We start from the raw sequence: 19,250 nt of genomic DNA on the forward strand, positions 1-19,250 counted from the left end.
CACTGATAATACTGGCTGGGGTTTGTGGGAGTTGTAGACCAAAACATTGGGTGGGGGGAACAGATTGCCTACCGCTGATGTACAGGGATCATGTTTTGTGAGAAAAAATGAAATTCTCATACACCCCTAGTCATAGGTGGGTGAGCAGCAGAAGCCTATCAGGGCATAGGGACACTGAAAGATTTGATCCGAGGGGAGCGGCTAAGCTAGAAAACCCATCAGAAAGTGGCTGATGGGGCAGTGGAATAGTGATGTGTGAGAAGGAGGCTACTGCATTATTTAACAATAATGAAAGGCCTCATATCTCAGTGGCAGAGCACATGCTTTGCATGTAGAATGTTCAGTCCCTGGCATCTTCAGTTGAAAGGAGGTGCTATGAAAGACATCACTTTGTCTGAGATGCTGGAGAGATGCTACCAGTCGGAGAAGACAATACTGGGATGGATAGACAGCAAAGAGCAAAGCTTGGGCAAGTGGACACCAGTCAGCCCAACCCAACTGGACTTCAGCTTGCACAGCAGGACTTCCCCTTCCTCGCCTTTCCCTTGAATGTGCTCTAGATGGTCCTTCAACCCTCTGGAGCAGATTTGAGGGCAGGAATGGGGGAGGGGCTGCATGCAGGAGGATGCCTCTGTTCTGCCAGCAGTGTCCATTCCACCAGTAGACAAACATTTTGCTTTTCTCTGTGCCCCACTTTGCACAGAGAAAAGGACTCAGGCAGTGCTTGGAGTAGCAGTATCTCCAAGTGCTGGCCAAGTCCTGCGATTCATGTGCTGCTCATCGTCCTGATTGGGATGGAAAGTGGCATGTGAGTAGTAGACTCAGACAGAGCTTGGGGGAGCAGCTTCTGCAAGTGCCCAGGCAAGGCACAGGCTTCTCATTGTCCTGATGAGGATGGCGAGTGGCATGCTAAAGGGAATCCCTGCTGTTATCTCCAATCACTGATGGAGATAATAGCAGAGATAATCACTGATTGGAGATAACACCATGGATTCCTGTTAGCCTTCAGGTGGCAGGGCTGGGGGAGGGGGAAAGGCTTCCACAGGCCATATGGGGAACCTCCATGGCTGGATAAGGCCCACGGGCCAGAGGTTCCCCATCTCTGCTCTAAAACATCAACCTTTGTCACCCCTCTATGACAGAGCTCCACAAATGGCCTCCCAATAAAAACAAACAAACAAAAATAGCAAACACATGCCACCCTGCACAGATTTACCTGTGCCCAAACAAAGAATGAAGAAACATCCCATTGATTGAATAGACTTTATATGTGCAAATCTTTAGGTAGAACTGTGCCCATTTTTAAGGACATGTTTTATGCACTTTTCAAAATCTATTCTGGTTTAACTGCTCTTACTTGATGCTTGCTCTTTTGTGCAGCTGCGCAGGGGAGTTCCTTAATGGGTCATAACAGCTGCTACACTGAGCAAGCATCTCTTTCATCATCACATATCACAATGAGTGGATGAGTCATTCGCTTGGATGAAATAAATCCACCATCAAGATGATGATGGAAAATGAAGTGAGCATGACTGAAGGAGGAAATGCAGCAGCATAGATCACATTTCTTCAAATCTAAACCAAATTTGCTTTAGGTTTTGGCTTTCAAGTTAAAGAGCAAAGGTGGGCGGAGGAGCTATTACAATATAAACTGTTAGCACTAAAGCTCCATGCCAATTACAGGACCCTCAAATGGACTGAATGAATGTGGAGATCTTAGCCTGGATGTGATGCGGGGGGGGGGGGTATAGAGAGCTGAAGGCAGTTAAAAGACTAATAATTGCTTAAGGCCCTATTTGATCAGAAGTGACAGGAAGCCAAATCAATCAATCAATCAATCAATCAATCAATCAGTGTACTGTGGAAACAAAGCCTTTCCTAAAATCACTTTGAACTCATTTAAAAAGTGTTGTGTCTGCCTCTTGTGTTGTGCATACAAAATGCCAAAATGTCATATTCTGACTTCTAATGATGCACTTTGCAAAACCTGCACTTTGAAAATCATGGAGGTCATTACAAATCAAAATGCGCCTTTCCCACACATTCAGAGCAAGCTCTGGGAATTCCACTGACTCCATAAAGATGGTATCTCTTACCATGAACAAGTAAGGGCAAAAAGTCTGATGTCATCACCTACTCTACCCAGGCTTATGAGTGGTGTTAGGTAAGCTGCTGTGTTCACAGTAATTTCCCCTGGAGGAATAGCATGTATTACAAATCTCCTATCCTGAAAACAAGTGAACACTTGTGTGGACTTAGGTTGTGGCATTGTGAATAAAATTATTTCCTTCCTTTCTTCCTTGATGGAACTCATGCTGGCATACAAAGGATTCCTCAGTGACTTTCTATCCAGGCAGGGACCAAGCATAGCGTTAGAGAAAGGGTACCTTTTACTGAGGCCCAAAGATCTGGGTGATAGTGGCCAAGGCTGCAACCCTATTACTAGAAGAGGAAAATAATGAAGCTAAATTATAGATAATGGAACAAATGTCTTTTCTGTTGCTCCCAAGGGGAGGGATGTACAAGAATTTCATTTCAGTTTGCAAATCTTATGAACTTGGCCTGTTTGCAACCCTGAACGTGAATAGGAATGCATTTTATTATTTTTTAAAAACGTTTGCATGTTCCCGAATATGTGATTCCTGAACTTGCTGTCATGTTCAAAAAGTGCTCTCTTTTTTTGGTGTGAAAAATGTGCACCTAAAAATCCTCATTTCCCCCTAAATACACTTTTTCATATTTTAGTTGATGGGGGAAAGTGCACACTTTTGAAAAATGTGCACAGAAATGCACACTTTTCCCATGCAAACAATCCAAAAAATAGGTTGCAAACTTGCAAATGACAATGGGAGTGAGATGAAACAAGCTTTGAAGTGAAGTTCAGACAATTTCAGAGAGGTCGGACATCCCTAGTTTTCCCATCTCTACCAGAGGGAAAGGGTGGTGTATGGATTAGGTACAAATTACAAGAAAGGGGATCTTGGACTAAACATCTGGAGGAACTTCCTGATGGTCTAAGCTGTTCAACAGTGGAACAGACTGCCTTGGGAGGTGGTGGACTCTCCTTTGTCAGAGGTTTTCAAGTAGGTAGGGAGGCCATGTATTGGGGATGCTGTAGCTGCTGATTTCCCACATCAGCAGGGGGGCTGGACTACATGACCTGTGAGATCCCTTCCACCTCTAGGATTCTAAGATCCTACTGAGTCTTGGTTTTGTAGTCTCACCCTTCGTCCTGTGTCCACATAGCATTATATGTCTCCTAACCTTGGCTACATATCTTACCTTCTTCAAGGGAACAGGAATGAAATAATACTATGCCATTAATAGAAGTGCCATGGAGCATGTACAGGGTGCCTTTCCCCAGGCTACTGAGCAAATGGAGGCAGTCCGTGAAGAATTAAGGAGCTGGGGAGGCACCATTGCTCAATGGCAGAGCAAATGCTTTACATGTATTGCCATGCTGGCTGATGATGGGATCTGTAGTCCAACACCTATGGCGGGCACTAGGTTGGGGAAGGTTGTCTTAGGTTCCATTCCAGGCCTCTTGAGCTCAAAGGATCTCTGGTAGCCAGTGATGTAAAAGATCTGAGACCCGGAGGCCCTATTGATTCTGAGAGGCCCCCCTCTCCTTTGATAGCATTTCCAGAACACAGGCCACAAATGGCTGCAGAACACTTAAAGGTTACGGCTCGTGGCAGTAACTAGCACTCCTAAACTTTATGCTGGCACTCCACCCCTCACCTACTGAATATGCGCACTGTTTCTATTCACTGTAATATGCTGTTAATCCACAAATCGCCCCACCTTAATTCCAGCTTTGTATGGCCCACCCGATTCCTGCAAAGGACGATGTAATGAGAAGTACAACCGAAGAGATGTTTGCCATTGTAATGATAAATGTGGAAAGCATCGGAACTGCTGTGAAGACTACCACCTTCACTGTGGACAGGGTGAGTGAAAATACATATTGTGTCTGTGCATTCGCACATAATGGTACAGACCAGTTCAGATTGTTGATCACTGTTCTCTATTTCAAAGAACACATTCCTGTAATGTACCTGAAGAAAATGTGGGGAAATGAAATACAATCAGTAGATTTCATCTTGGGAATTGGGAATGGGACCACAACAGTTCTACGGGGGATGGAAGGCGACTTTTGCATCCAGGCCAGAGGATGGTGGACACTTGAGAGGCTAGGGATGTTGAAGAAATTCACAGCAGAATCAAATGAGTTCCTATTTCTAGAAACTAGGAACCTGTGGATTCTGCAGAGGACCATCTTTTTCTGAATCATGCAGATTTACGGACCGGTTTTTCACTTCTGGGGAGGATATGTGCTGATCTGCATTAGCATTAATTCACCCTAGTTGTTCAGATGTGCTAATTGACATTAACTAATGCAGATGAGCTCATTTGTGCATGTGCAAAGTAGAGTGACATTTTGGTTAAAAAAAATCCAGTTCTGCCAATGAGCCGGTGATGGAACGAAAGATGCCTGACAGTCCACAAAACACAGACAGAACGGATTTAACAAAATCCTTACATCCCTACTTGTGGGTTGTGCATGCAGGCACACAGTGTGTTGCCACACTAATGACAAAGGTGGGGCGTACAAGAATATTTAAGGCGATCCTGCTTTTTTCCACCCCAGTTTTCATTTTGTCCCATCTTACCATGGGAGAATACAGTGGCTGGTTGCAGTCAAGCCTAGAAAGTGAGAGGTGTTTTTCTTAACCAAACATCCAAATGGCCAGCTTTGGGTTTTTGTTTTTTGCCTAATCTGTACTGTATCTTCAGGGGCAATTGGCATGTTCTATGGGCACTCATGCTTATAAATAGCTTTGGCCTGGTCACAACTGTGGCTGGGCAGTGGGGTGGGGTGCATAGGGATGAGTCATCAGTGAGTACCCAGAGGAGCCAAAAAGGTGAAATGAGATTCCCATGGCTTGCCAGACAGGGCTGTGGGACTTAGGCAAGGCTGGCGTCAAGGGTAGGCATGATTGGGCACCTGTCAAGGGCCCACACCCCAGCAGGGGCCCACTGACAAGAGCTGCCTGGACTTTCTCTTCCTCTTCACCACCTTGCTTGTTCACCTGCCTCTCACTCTGGCCCAGACAACGGTGGTGGTGAGAAGGAGGTGCAGCAGATGCCATGGCCTGCTTGCTCCCTGGCGCTCTGCCTGTCAATCAAGCAAGTGGGAGCAATGATGAGAGAGAGGAGGAGGAGCAAGAGCAGCTGGTGACAATTGTGATGAGAAGGTGGACTCTCGGAGGGAGGGGAACCATGGAGGTGTCTTGTTCAAGAGCCCTCAGAAACCTGGAGACAACACTGATCTCTGGACTCAGGACCAAGTCAGGCTCAGCCTCCTGAAATAAGCTCAGCGCTTATTTCCCTCCCACCTTAATAATGCCCATACAGCTTTATCCACTGCAGAGTTCCTTGTTGTAAATAATAATGCTTGTAGCCCTAGTCACTTGATTTCTGGGTTCGGGTGCAATGGAATAGTGCATCTGATGGGCAAGAAGGATGTGACACAATCATTTAGAAGTTGTGCAAACTTTTCTGGGAAGTGCAACAGTCCAGGTAAGTGCAACAAGGATGCCGAGAGAAATACGGGAAGTTGCAGAAATCTTCACCATTGTGAAGATCTTCGACCTACATTTGTGGACAAGTACACCAAATTATGTGATGCAAGTCCTTGTCAAGATGGATACAACCATAGGAATAAACAGAAAGGTGTTGTACCTTGCTGGAGTTGATTGAATTATGCTTGACTCATGGGTTTTGGATCTTGATGCCAGCAGATACGGTTCCTCTCAGGATCATGGAGGTGCTCTAAAAAGTCAGATACCAAAGCCACTTGGGCTGTGTGCACAAGGGCCTTGATCTGGTTTACACTGGGGGCAGGCAGATGGTAGGTTGGGATCTACTGAAAGATCTCTGGGTGATCTGCAATAGATCAGCAAGGATTTCTGACTCCAAATGGTTTAACACTAGAAAAAAACAAAACACATCTCCCCCCCAGCTTCTAAACAGCAGTAGGTTTAAGTGTGGAAGGACCTTGTTTGAGAGCTCCAGTTCTGTCACCACAAACAAATCCCTGGGCTGAGCATGTGCTCAGAGGCACCCTTGTTTCTTCATTCTTTGTCCACATTTCTGGCTCCACTTGGTGGACCTCAGGGTTCTAGGGACAAATGAATGTAGGGATGTATGGACTGTGTAAAATGCGCTCCGTCTGTGTTTCGCGGATTGTCAGGTGCTTTTCATTCTGTCATCCACCCACAGACAGATGCGATTTTTTTTCTGTGATGCGGAAAATACAGAAATAATTGCGTAAGTATTTACGTAAGTATTTACATAATTTACCCCAGTACATAACATTTAGTGTATGGTCCCCTATTCCATTCTACATTTCCTCAGCAGAAAGTTACATATTTTTCTACAAATTCATATGTGTAAATTGCGGGAAAGTAGAAAAATCATCCAACAGTCCACAGACCCCGCAGGTTCTGAGGGGGGCTCTCTGCAGTGGATTCCGTAGGTCGGATTCTTAGAAATCCGAGCTCATTTTAGTCCGTCTTGAATTTTCTCCAGCATCCCTAAGTAGATCCTGCAAGCCCATATTCCGCTCATCCCTGATTTACATGCAACCATTTCTCCCTTCTTTTGCAGCTAGTACAGAGGACAAAGAAAAGAGCAGAGCGGCTGATAGTGAGTACTACTTGCATCACTTTTTAGATGATCTGTGTGACTTGTACAACAGCTTAAACCAACAGTGGGTGTTGAGCTGTTTGGCTGGTGGGAATAGGGATGGGGGAGAATTTCTCCCTGAAACTTCGGGGGGCCGAGCGCCAATGCATTCGGTCCTCCGAAGGTTGTTCGGGGAGAAATTCTCCGCCCCACTGCCCCCCGCCCCCCCCAGGATGGGACTTACCTTTCACGAATGTCCCTCCCTGCGGCGAGTCCCGGTGGCGGTTCGGCAGGTCTTCGTCAGGGGCGGGGGCGGCAGCCAGTTTTTCAACTGGCTGCCGCCATTACAAGCAAAGTAAAAAAAACCAAAAACACCCCTGTGATAGGCTACGTAACGATTAACGTAGCCTATCACGGCTAGATTTGCAAAGTCAGCCATGATAGGCTACGTTAATCGTCACATAGCCTATCACGGGTGACTTAAAAAAAAAAAAAAAGCACGTACGGCTAATGGCGGCCCCCATAGGGAGCCGCCATTCGCGTTCCTTATTTGGTCCCTGTAGTCTACATAAAGATTTACGTAGACTACGGCGAGAATAAGGACAACGCAAATAGCATAAAGATTTACGTAGACTACAGGGACCAAATAAGGAATGCGAATGGCGGCTCCCTATGGGGGCCGCCATTTGCGTACGGGCTTTTTTTTTTTCTTCAAAGTCACCCGTGATAGGCTACGTGACGATGTACGTAGCCTATCACGGCTGACTTTGCAGATCTAGCCGTGATAGGCTACATTAATCGTTACATAGCCTATCACAGGGGCGTTTTTTTTTTTCTTTCTTTTGAAGTTCGCGGCCGGGGAGACGGGGCGCTTCTCCCCGGCCTGAATTTCGGCCGGGCAAGGCGGGAAGCCTCCCCCCCGGCCTGAATTTTGGCCGGGCGAGGAGGGAAGCCTCCCCCCCCGGCCTGAACTTCGGGGGGAGCAGCGAAGCGCCTCCCCCCCACCGCGAAGCAAGCTGTGAGACCAGGTAAGTGACTTTCATGTACCCCTAGGTGGGAATTCTTGGTAGCTGCTGGGAATTCTTGTGCAGCAACTTGTGCAGCAACTGAGCTACTGGCAACCACTGGGAGATGGTATTGGAGGCACAGGGATTTTCTCACTGGCTAGCAGCAGCTACCTGTGTTGGTAAGGACTACTGACATTAGCAACAGCTGCTAGCCCGAGGTCTCCAGTGTAGTGCCCCTGGGCACCAATGTGTCCGAAGACATCTCTCTTGAGGCCTGCCAGGCTCCCTGCCCCTCCTGATGTTTGCTTGATTTCTTAAGATTCTGTGACATTATTATTTTTTAACTGGGAGGTTGGCATGCTGGAAAGTGAAGTGCTGCCCTCCAGCGTCATTTTTATTTGGGTTCAAAGGGGTGGGTTTGTGTCTTGGAGCTCAGACCCTGCCTCTGCCTTGGACTTAGGTTCTTGGGCAAGTTACTTTCCCTTTTGTCTCACCACTTTGCTTTCTGGGAAAGTGTTTTGTGAACAGCCAAGCCTCCCCCCCCCCCATGGCAGCCATTTTCTATAGTCAAAAATATATATTCAAGTATGCATTTTCATGTAGACTTTTAAACATCTCAGATTTATGCAGAAGAGGGACAAAATGGAATTCTCAATTAACACGTGCAAAACTGACACAGTCCAGAAATAGACTGATTTGTCCATCCCTAGTGTGTAACTTAAGCGATCTCTTTACAGCCTGTTTTCTGTTACTCACCACAAAGACTGGTTCTTGCTACCTTTGACCCACCCTGATTTCAGGAATATATGAGGTTACTGTTTTTGGAGGGAGATCTTTCAAGAATGCAGTAATATAACAGGAGGGGAGGTTCACATGGATCCTAAATTGGCACTACTATCTATCTTTAGTGTCCCTAATGAACATTTACCAGCCAAAGAAATGCTGACTTTTATGATAGTAGCATCATGTTAAGTAATACTGAAGAATTGGAAAGAATTTACAGATCTATCAAAAATTACGTGGCATAACTATCTTTGAAATATTGTGTTGGCTGAAAAAACTAAACAGATAAAGGCACAAAGGCAATGAAAAGAATCCGACACCTTCCATACAGTCTGGTATAAATGTATTGACATGATTAACAAACAAGGTTCCCAGAGAAAACCAACAGCATGTCATGGATAGATCTGGAAAGATACATTTAGATAATTGCAACTAAATCTTAAACCTCTGATGAACTTCTGTAGATAAATATAAAGTTATTAATATATTGAAACTCTAGTGATTCCTGTTAACTGTAACTGGATTTCCTATGTAATGTATGTGTTTTGTTAGTTGAAAAAAGTTGTAATATATTATATACCCATTAATTACATTGAAAACATCTGATTAAAGCGCAATAAAAATAATGATTTAAAAAAGGAATATATGAGGTGTAGCCCATTGTAGGCATCTTACAGATTTGTTGCATCACATCCTTCTGCTAAAATCATTGACCCTTCTTGCACAGAGGGATTCTCCAGGAGTGACGATGCTATCACCAATGATGAATTGCAGCAAACATCAGAGCAGCTTTACCAAAGTGACCACAACAAAGCAGAGGAATCTGACATCACCCTTAACAAGCAACGCTTAACTTCAAATACTAAGGACCAAGAGGATCAATCTCCTGAACCGTGAGTTTCACACAAGCTTGGTGCATATTTAGCCTAGTGGAAAACAGAGTGTGAAAGCAGCAAAGTTAATGTAGGCAAAGGGCAGGCAGCCTGGTGCCATCCAGATGTTTGGGACTACAAGTTCCATCGCCCCCAGCAGCATGTCCAATGGTCAGGGATTATGTGGGCTGTAGCCCAAAACACCTGCAAGTCACCAGGTTGATTACCCCCAGTGTAGACAATTAAGTGGTTGTGTCTCAGCTACAGGAAATATACATTCTGGAGTGAGCACTGGAGGGCGGAAATCTATTTAGCAGTTTAGCAGACAGAAATGCTTATTGGGATTTGCATGTGGATAGCCAAAATCTAAAGATTTTACTTTCTTAAGTGCAAGTTGATATTTGATTTGTTTTTGTTTGTTAGTTGCTGTTTTTCTAATATACATCCATGAGTTTGCATATATCCATAGCAATGGATACAAAAGAAATGCATATATATGAAAATATAACTTACTACCAATTATACATAGGCTTCAACAAAAGCAGACCAGATATCCAAAGAAGTATCCATTTGGATATTTGATTTGTAAACAGTAAATAAATCTTCTCTCTCTCTCTCTCTCTCTCTTAAAGGGAGGGATTTCCCCCTTTTTACCAAGCCTCCGTGTATCACTACTTTGGAAGCAAGACTTGTTACAACCCCAAATAGTAGTTTTTTGAATTGCAAATATCAGACTTCCTGTTTTCTTACATGCCACTTGGCTACAAAGTAAATTCTCCTAACATTCTGCTTCATCCTATTCATGTTTACTCAGAAGTAAGTCAGAAGTGAATTACACTGTGTTCAATGGGACTTGCATGCATAGGATTGCAGACTGACAGAGCAATCCTCTACATCAGGGGTCCCTAACCTCCGGGCCGCAGACCAGGACTGGTCCATGGCCTGTCAGCAACCGGGCCACAGGGGTGTGCAAAACCCCCTCACCTTGGGTCTGTGGGGGGTCCTCAGAGGGGGAGGTGATCAGTCTCTCCCCCCGCCGGAATCCTCGCCAGCCACAGCTGGCTCTGCTCCACGGCGAGTCCGTGGAGCTGCCGGCTGGCTCCAGCTGCTGATGGACTTCTGGCTGCTGGGACGCAAATGGCATCCCTGTTCTACAAGTAATAGGCTACGTAAATCTTTACATAGCCTATTACTGCAAAGAATAGGGAAGCAAATGGCATCCAGAAGTCTGCCAGCGGAACCCCCCCCCCCCCGGTCCATGGAAAAATTGGACCAGTCCCTGGCACCAAAAAATTTGGGGACCCCTGCTCTACATCAACCTTTACCACCCTGGTGCTCTCCAGATATTTTGGACTTCAACTTCCATCAGCCCCAACTAGCATGGCCAATGGTCAGGAATGCTGGGAGTGATGGTTCAAAACATTTGGAGGAAAAGCTGGTATACACCAGTTATGCCAGGCTGGTAGAAGGACAGCAGAACAGCCACCATATTCTATACATCAGGAATGGGCAATTCGTGGCCCCCCAGATTTTTTGGCCTACAGTTCCCATCAGCCCTAGCCATCATAGCCAATGGTGAGGAATGGAGGGAGTTGTGGGATAAAAGATCTGGAGGACCCGTAGTAGGGATGTACAGATTTTGTTAAATCTGTTCCATTTGTGTTTTGTAGATTATAAGGTGTCCTTCATTCCAGAATTGGATTTTTTTAGGGGTGTATGAGTATTTCATTCCATTTGTGCAAATGCGCATTAGAGAGAATGTGCATTTCCGTTAATGTGCATTACCACCAATGTGCTTTAGCGCAAGTATGAATTTGCACAACTCCCCCCTCCCCAAGTAAAATAATGGTCCACAAGTTTGCAGAATCTATGCGACCCAGGAAAAGGTGGTCTGCCGCTGAATTCGCAGGTCAGATTCATAGAAACCTGAACTCATTTGAATCCATTGTGGATTTCTCAGACATCCCTAGCCACAAGTTGCCCACCCCTGCTATGAGCGCTCAGCCTGGGAGGGTAGTGGAAAAACATGCAAGCAGAAAATACAAAAACTGCACAAAAAAGGAGACATTCCCTCAGCATCCCGGAAACACCACCAAAGCCCAGCAGTCCGGACCATGCAGGCAACAACGCCTGCATGCTGTGCATATAGAGAGCCATGCTGAGAGCCAGTGTGGCGTAGTGGCTAGATTGCTGGACTGGGAGCTGGGAGATCCGGGTTCTAGTCCCCACTCAGCCATGGAAGCTCACTGGGTGACTTTGGGCCAGTCATGGACTCTCAGCCCAACACACCTCACAGGGTTGTCATTGTGAGGATAAAATGGAGAGGAGGAGGATAATGTAGGCCGCCTTGGGTTCCTTGCAAGAGGAAAAGAAGCAGAATATAAATGCAACAAACAAACAAACAAATAAAATATAGAAGGAGCTAATGAACTCATGCCAGTGGGGACACGCCTCCGGTTCACACTCTGGCATCACCAAATGCCCAACATGCCAGATGACTCCAGAGCAGGCACATTTCATCAGCCCCAGTGGCTCAGCCTGTAATGACCCTGCTCTTGCTTTCCCCAGGCAGGGGGTTCAAATCCCCTTAGGGGCCTCACAACACATATAAAGGGGAGGAAGGAGAGGCCACCCAACACAGAGCCCATGTAGCTCCCTGGGCAGGACCACTGCTGAGAGCACACACAGCCCTCCTGGGACAACGGTTCGAGATCCGCTTAGGGAGGGAAAAACAACAACACTTTTCACAAACAGCAAAAGGGAGGCTGGGAAGCAGGAGATGGGGTTAGAGTCTCACCAAGGGGTGGTGGTGGATGTCCCCTCTCACCTTTTGCATGTCTGGCAAAAAGGAATCATGTCTGAATCAAAAGCGACAGAGCTCCTGGACTCCACGGCACATTACAAGCTCCACAGAGCAGCTGTCTGTAACCACTTAGTCACAGCAACAGAAAAGGAACATAGAATCACATAGAATCATAGGGTTGGAAGGGGCCTACAAGACCATCGAGTCCAACCCCCTACACAATGCAGGAAGCCTGATTTCCAGACGGTCTCGGGCTGACCCTGCTTAGCTTCAGAGATCAGACGAGATCACGCGCATCTAGTCCTTTGCTCTGGGGCATTTGTCTTTTTTCCCCAGCCACAGAAGCATAGGGGCTGCAGGGGGAGCCGTCATCCTGTGGAAACCTCATTTTTACTTCCAGATGGTCCCAGGTTTAAATTCACACTAGGAAAGGGGAGAGGGCCTCCCATCCTAGGCACAGCTGAACCAATCAGGAGGAGCACCACTATACAATAGCCTGGAGTCTGCATGGGCTAGGGATGTAGGGATGGCATGAAATCCATTCCACCTATGTTTCATGGATTGTCAGGTTCCTTTTGTTCTGTCATGCGCCCATCCATGGAATCAGATTTTTTTTTTTGTTTCCGATTTGGTGCAAATGCGCATTTGGCGTAAATGCACAGTGCAAAAATGTGCAATTCCCCCCAAATGCACATTTTCATGCTTTAGCCTATGGGGGAAATGCACATTTTTGGCTGGCTTTTTTATTTTGTGTATGTTTCTTTAGCAAAATTTGCACAAAGTTCAGGAAAGTTAGAAAAACGACCCACAAGTCTGTGGAATCCACCCAACACGGGGAAAGCCAGTCTGCTGCGGAATCCGTGGAATTCATGAAAATCCAAACTCATTTGGTTCCAGTGCAGATTTCCCTGACATCCCTAGCATCGCTCTGACATTTCTCCAATAACCAGCCCTTTTGGCTCAGCCCACCCCCTGCTGGGATGGGATGGTTCCTGAAAGGGAAAGACATTCACCCCAGCAAGTGTTCTTGTGCCTTGGACAATGGCACTGGATCCTGTCACTCATGGCAGCAGCTAAGTGTGAATCAGCAAAACTTGAGCCTGCCAAAGTTCTCAGAATTCTGCCTCGTAGCGTTCCTTTTGATTCAAGTCTGTATTAGATTGCAAGTTCTGTTGATTTTCTTTTTTGCATCGAAATCTATGCATCTGTGCATATTTTTTCCAACTGCACGCATCATTTGTGCACAAATTTGAAGTGTACACATTCTTCTCCCATTGATTGAAGTGTATTTATGCGCATTTGTCAAAAGTATGCATTTCCATGTGCATCTGTCCAAAGTATACATTTTTTTCACATACATTTCCTGAATGTGTGCATGCTGTCGAACCCATTTTTGTGGTCTGAGACTTTGGCTGCAGATTATGTCCGAGTCTGTGTTCAGTCCGGAAGGTGCAAGCTGGGTAAATCCTGATAAAAACAAACAAACTGAAACAAATTTCTCACACATCCCTATAAACAGAAGCCCCATGGACCTTAGGGATGGGGGAGAATTTCTCCCTGAAACTTCGGGGGGCCGAGTGCCAACATGTTCGGCCCCCCGAAGTAGCTTCGGGGAGAAATTCTCCGCCCCCCCGCACCCCGCACCCCCCCCCCCGGGATGGGACTTACCTTTCCCGAATGTCCCTCCCGGCAGCGGGTCCCGGCGGCAGTTCGTCAGGTCTTCAACAGGGGCAGAGGCGGCAGCCGGTCTTTCGACCGGCCGCCGCTGCCGCCATTCCAATAAAAGTAAAAAAAAAAAAACGCCCCCGTGATAGGCTACGTGACGATTAACGTAGCCTATCACGGCTAGATCTGCAAAGTCAGCCGTGATAGGCTACGTTAATCGTCACATAGCCTATCACGGGTGACTTTAAAAAAAAAAAAGCACGTACGCAAATGGCGGCCCCCATAGGGAGCCGCCATTCACGTTCCTTATTTGGTCGCTGTAGTCTACGTAAAGATTACATAGACTACGGCAAAAATAAGGGCAACGCTATTTGGCAAAGCTACAGAGACCAAATAAGGAACGTGAATTTGCATACGCGCTTTTTTTTTTTAAGTCACCCGTGATAGGCTATGTGACGATTAATGTAGCCTATCACGTTTTTTTTTTTTTTAACTTTTTATTTCGCGGCTGGGTGAGGTGAGGCGCCTCCCCCCCGGCCTGAATTTCGGCCGGGCAAGGCGGGAAGCCTCCCCCCCCGGCCTGAACTTCGGGGGGAGCAGTGAAGCGCCTCCCCCCCACCGCGAAGCAAGCTGCGAGACCAGGTAAGTGGCTTTCGTGCACCCCTACCCATGGTAAGCCTTACCTGCTGTATAACTGTCTGTCCTGCAGCATGTGAGGGTACAGGAGCCTGTCCTTAGCAAGTCACTGGTCAACCCTGCGAAGTGACGGCTGTGGACATGCTGGTCACTGTTGCTGGTCAATGGGTGGGCCTCCTTTCTGGGCTACCATAACAGGATATGGGGTGAATCCTGTCCTTGTGGGGAGGGTAGCCCTGCGGAGAGCAAGACCATCTTTATAGCAGGGAAACCATTTTCTTATGCAGGCTCTTCGGCTACGTCAATGAGGAGAAACTTTTCTCCAAGCCAACTTATGCCAGCTTCATTAAGCTGCTGGATAATTATCATAAAAGGGTCGGGACAGGGGAAGACTTCACCGCAGAGCAGCTGGAGGAGCAGGATACCTTCCTCAAGGAGATCATGAAGACGGAGGTCATGAAAGACCTTTACAGATTCCTTCACAGCAAACGTGAGTCCCTGTTAGGACTGAGGGCTACGCAGTGTAATATCATTGCATGCCATCTCTAAAAGAAGAAAAATGTCTGAATTGTAAATGGACCAGTGAGGATAGTTAGGGCAGGGGTGGGCTAGATGAGGCGCTCAGGCTGCACGAAGCCCCCGGGGGGGGGGGTTTGAGGCCACCTGTGGGTGCTCTGCCACAGCGAGGGGCACACACTTTGTTTCCCAGCAGAACTGTGTTTCCCCCAGCTGTTTGGCAGGCGGGGAGGAGTACGATCCTTGCACAGGGTGTGCAAGGAGTGCATGCTTTGTTTCTCTGCAGAATCACTCTCCCCCCCCACTGCCAAACAGCTGTCCCTGCATGCCTTGTTTTCCAGCAGAATCATTGGGGATCCAATGATCCACTTCTGGTGGTGGTGGTGGTGAAGTGTGCAGCACACAGTGGGTTGGGGGGGTATAATTTGCTCCCCCAACCCACAGAAGTTACCCACCCTTGATATATGGAGAAACATTTGTTCCCCCTTACAGATAGATAGATAGATAGATAGATAGATAGATAGATAGATAGATAGATAGACAGACAGACAGAATCAGAGAAGATAATTAGCAGTAGCTTTAGGACAGGCAAAAGGAAGTGTTTTCTCATTAGGGACAGGTGAATCTGTCAAGTTCGATTTCACTGATGTTCTCACTTTCCCGATACTAAATTCATTCCATTCCAAGTGTGTATCACATTGCAGTTTTTAGTCTACACAAAAAATTGTATGCATTTTCATGCACATTTAAAAAATAAATAAATCTGCATTGTTGTACATAGTTCTTCCAAACGTATGCATTTCCCCCCATTGAATAACACATTTTGGTGTGCATTCTTGCAGAAAGACACATCTTTGTGAATGTCTTTGCAACATATCATATGCACTTTTGTACTTTGGGGGGTGGGTGGGGGTAACTGCACGCCAAACTTCAGAAATGTATAGATTTCAGCAGCAAACTGCATTCTGGTTCATGATTAGGTTTGGGGAGTGAACAAATTTCCCGCCCATCCCTTCTTTTCAGGCAACGCATAACTTACGGACTTCTTCTACCACAAGGTGTGATGATGACCGTTCCTTTAGATGTGTGCTTTTTCTTACTTTCTCTTTTAGGATGAGACAATTTTATATATTTCGGCTGTGAACAGCTATTAGGTATGGAAGCTAAATGAAACCTCCATGTTCAATGGCAGGGCACCAGCAACAGCAGAGGGCCATTATCAGTGGAGGCTGGTGGCTCTGATTTCGGTGGAGCTGTAAATCCATTCTGTGTTTCAGTGAGAACCAGCCAGAACTCTAAAGGAGCTGTCCAAGGTATGGAACCTAGTTTGAGTACAGGGTGCAGCACCTTGGATAGCTCCTTTAGCATTCTGGCTGGTTCTCCTGAAACTCAGAATGGATTCGCAGCCCCACCAAAATCAGAGCTACCAGCCTCCACAGGCTCTTATCTTCATGCCCTGCTACTAAGTTTCCAGAGTTACCCAGCTGGCTGCTGCTGCAAGAAGCAATAGAACAATTGGTATAAGTAAACTGCTGAAGTTTACTTATCCCAACTGTTTTATTGCTTCTCAATTTAGGGTTGGCATAAATTTCCTGTTTGGCCTGGTCGCTGCTGCAAACAGTATGCTGATGTAGGGCCTTGGTCCGATCCAATGAGGCAGTTCTTATGCTCTCATTTTCCTCCTGCAATTGCTATCCTCACCTGCTACTCCCATTTCCACTTCATCTAAGGGCACAATTACATGACACAGACTTAAGGCACACCCCTATGCATGTTTAGACAGACACAAGGCCTACAGCTCCCAGCATGCCCCAGCCAGCTAAGTGACATGCCGTGAAGTGACATGTGTGAATTACGTGGCTGTGCATGGATCTGTTCCATGCATTCAGCACAATACTGAGAGAGGGAGGGTGCCAATCCAGTGGGAACGAACCTTATGATTGGCACCCCTGACCTGGTGCATTTTCCCCATGCACCCTTTCGCGATGTGGGATTATACAACATGGACATGCATCCCATGCTGGTGGGAGCTTGTGTGAACAAGGCTAGTCATGCAATCTCCTAAGGGGATCCTGGGATCTGCAGCTCCATCAAGGGGCAAGTAATCTCTTGGAGAAAAATTGCAGCACCCTCACAAAACTATGAGTCCCAAGTTTGTTGGTGGGGGAAAGCTATGACAGTTAAAATTGGTTTAACCCTAATATTTTAGTGTCAAGATACCTTGAGAATTGCCAGCTTGGACTTATTTCAAAGAGTGTTCCCCTGCCCCTGCCCCCACCCCAGGGTGCTGCATAAAACACTCTTAGCACCCCTTGATTTGCCATGCCCCTGTTAGGGAAAATGCTACAGAGGAGGTACAGAAGCATGTCAAGATGGCATAGTTTGGTTCTTTTTGATGAGGAATTAATACCTTTTTGTCCACCCCTCATCATCTCTCTCCTAGATCACTACAATACAGAGCCAGAGTTTGTTGCTGACCTCAAGAAGATGTGGTTTGGCCTTTATTCCAGGGGCAATGATGATGGTGACTCCAGTGGGTTTGAGCACGTCTTTATAGGTACACTCATAAAAACCATCCAACTCTACCTTTCACTCTTTTATGCATTTTTTACACTTCTTTTCAGCCATCGTTTGCTTGTCTGCTGCTGCTTTGGCATGCGCGCGCGCGCACGCGTGCACACACACACACACACATATAGAGAGAGAGCGGAGATGACAGTATTCCAGCTGAGCTATTTAAAATCCTAAAAGATGATGCTGTTAAAGTGCTGCACTGCACTCAATATGCCAACAAATTTGGAACACTCAGCAGTGGCCACAAGACTGGAAAAGGTCAGTTTACATCCCAATTCCAAAGAAGGGCAACGCCAAAGAGTGTTCAAACTACCGCACAATTGCACTCATTTCACATGCCAGCAAGGTGATGCTCAAAATCCTACAAGCTAGGCTTCAGCAGTATGTGAACCGAGAACTACTGGAAGTACAAGCTGGGTTTTGAAGAGGCAGAGGAACTAGAGATCAAATCGCCAACATTCGCTGGATCATGGAGAAAGCAAGAGAATTCCAGAAAAATTTCTATTTCTGCTTCATTGACTATGCTAAAGCCTTTGATTGTGTGGATCACAACAAACTGTGGCAAATTCTTCAAGAGATGGGAGTACCAGACCACCTTACCTGTCTCCTGAGAAACCTGTACGAGGGTCAAGAAGCAACAGTAAGAACCGGACATGGAACAACTGATTGGTTCAAAACTGGGAAAGGAGTACGGCAAGGCTGTATATTGTTGCCCTGCTTATTTAATTTATATGCAGAGTACATCATGAGAAATGCCGGGTTGGATGAATCAGAGGTCGGAATTAAGATTGCCAGGAGAATTATCAACAACCTCAGATACTCAGACGATACCACACTAATGGCAGAAAAAGTGAAGAGGATCTAAAGAGCATCTTGTTGAGGGTGAAAGAGGAGAGTGCAAAGGTGGTATAAAAAACTAAGAACGTGGCATCTGGCCCCATCACTTCCTGGCATATCGAAGGGGAAGAAATGGAAGCAGTGAAAGATTTTATTTTCTTGGGCTCCCAGATCACCGCAGACGGTGACTGTAGCCATGAAATTAAAAGACGCTTGCTCCTTGGGAGGAAAGCTATGGGAAACCTAGACAGCATAGTAAGAAGCAGAGACATCACCTTGCCGACAAAGGTGAATCAAGAGTGGAAGGGAGCATAAGGCTGTCGAGTTCAACTCCTTCTTCAGTTTATTAGCCTGATCCTAAGCCAGCAGTGGCCAACTTGTGCTCTTCCAGATGTTTTGGCCTACAACTCCCATCATCCATAGACAGCATACCTAATGGTGGTAGATGATGGGAGTTGCAGGACAAAACATCTCAAGGGCCACAAGTTGCCCACCGCTGTCCAATTTTATTTATTTATTTAAAATATTTGTATCCCCCCCTATATCATTAAGATCTCAGCATATCTGCTTGGACACCTACTTGGACACAAGCAAGGAAGTGTGTACAGCTTGCTGAAGTTACTCCCATTCCCCCCTCAGCCCCCCCTTTCCTAAACATCATGAATCACAACTATAGAACAACATTCCAGATTGTTCATATCATTATACTAAATCCAACTGTTGGGATGATTTTGCTTTTCCAGTGCAATATAAATAATATGCCTCTATGCATGGAGTACCTAGTGTTAGTATTTCCTTCCTTCCTTCCTTCCTTCCTTCCATCCATCCATCCATCCATCCGTCCTTCCTTCTTTCCATGCTTCCTGA

At 46.2% G+C, this 19,250-nt stretch overlaps 1 protein-coding gene across 1 annotated transcript in view; it reads left to right on the top strand.

Moving 5' to 3' along the window:
• Positions 1-375: 375 nt before the first annotated feature.
• Positions 376-19,250, top strand: part of ENDOU (endonuclease, poly(U) specific) — a 30,053-nt gene continuing 11,178 nt past the window's right edge. Inside the window, exons 1-5 of the mRNA XM_084829740.1 lie at positions 376-469; positions 3,816-3,950; positions 9,208-9,373; positions 14,744-14,946; positions 17,416-17,529. Coding sequence (XP_084685866.1) covers positions 376-469; positions 3,816-3,950; positions 9,208-9,373; positions 14,744-14,946; positions 17,416-17,529 — 712 coding nt within the window. The remainder of the gene's footprint in view (positions 470-3,815; positions 3,951-9,207; positions 9,374-14,743; positions 14,947-17,415; positions 17,530-19,250) is intronic.

Source organism: Heloderma suspectum, chromosome 2 (genome assembly GCF_057233095.1).
Source record: "Heloderma suspectum isolate Gila_16-S chromosome 2, 16-S_ref, whole genome shotgun sequence".
Classification (NCBI taxonomy): Eukaryota; Metazoa; Chordata; class Lepidosauria; order Squamata; family Helodermatidae; genus Heloderma; species Heloderma suspectum.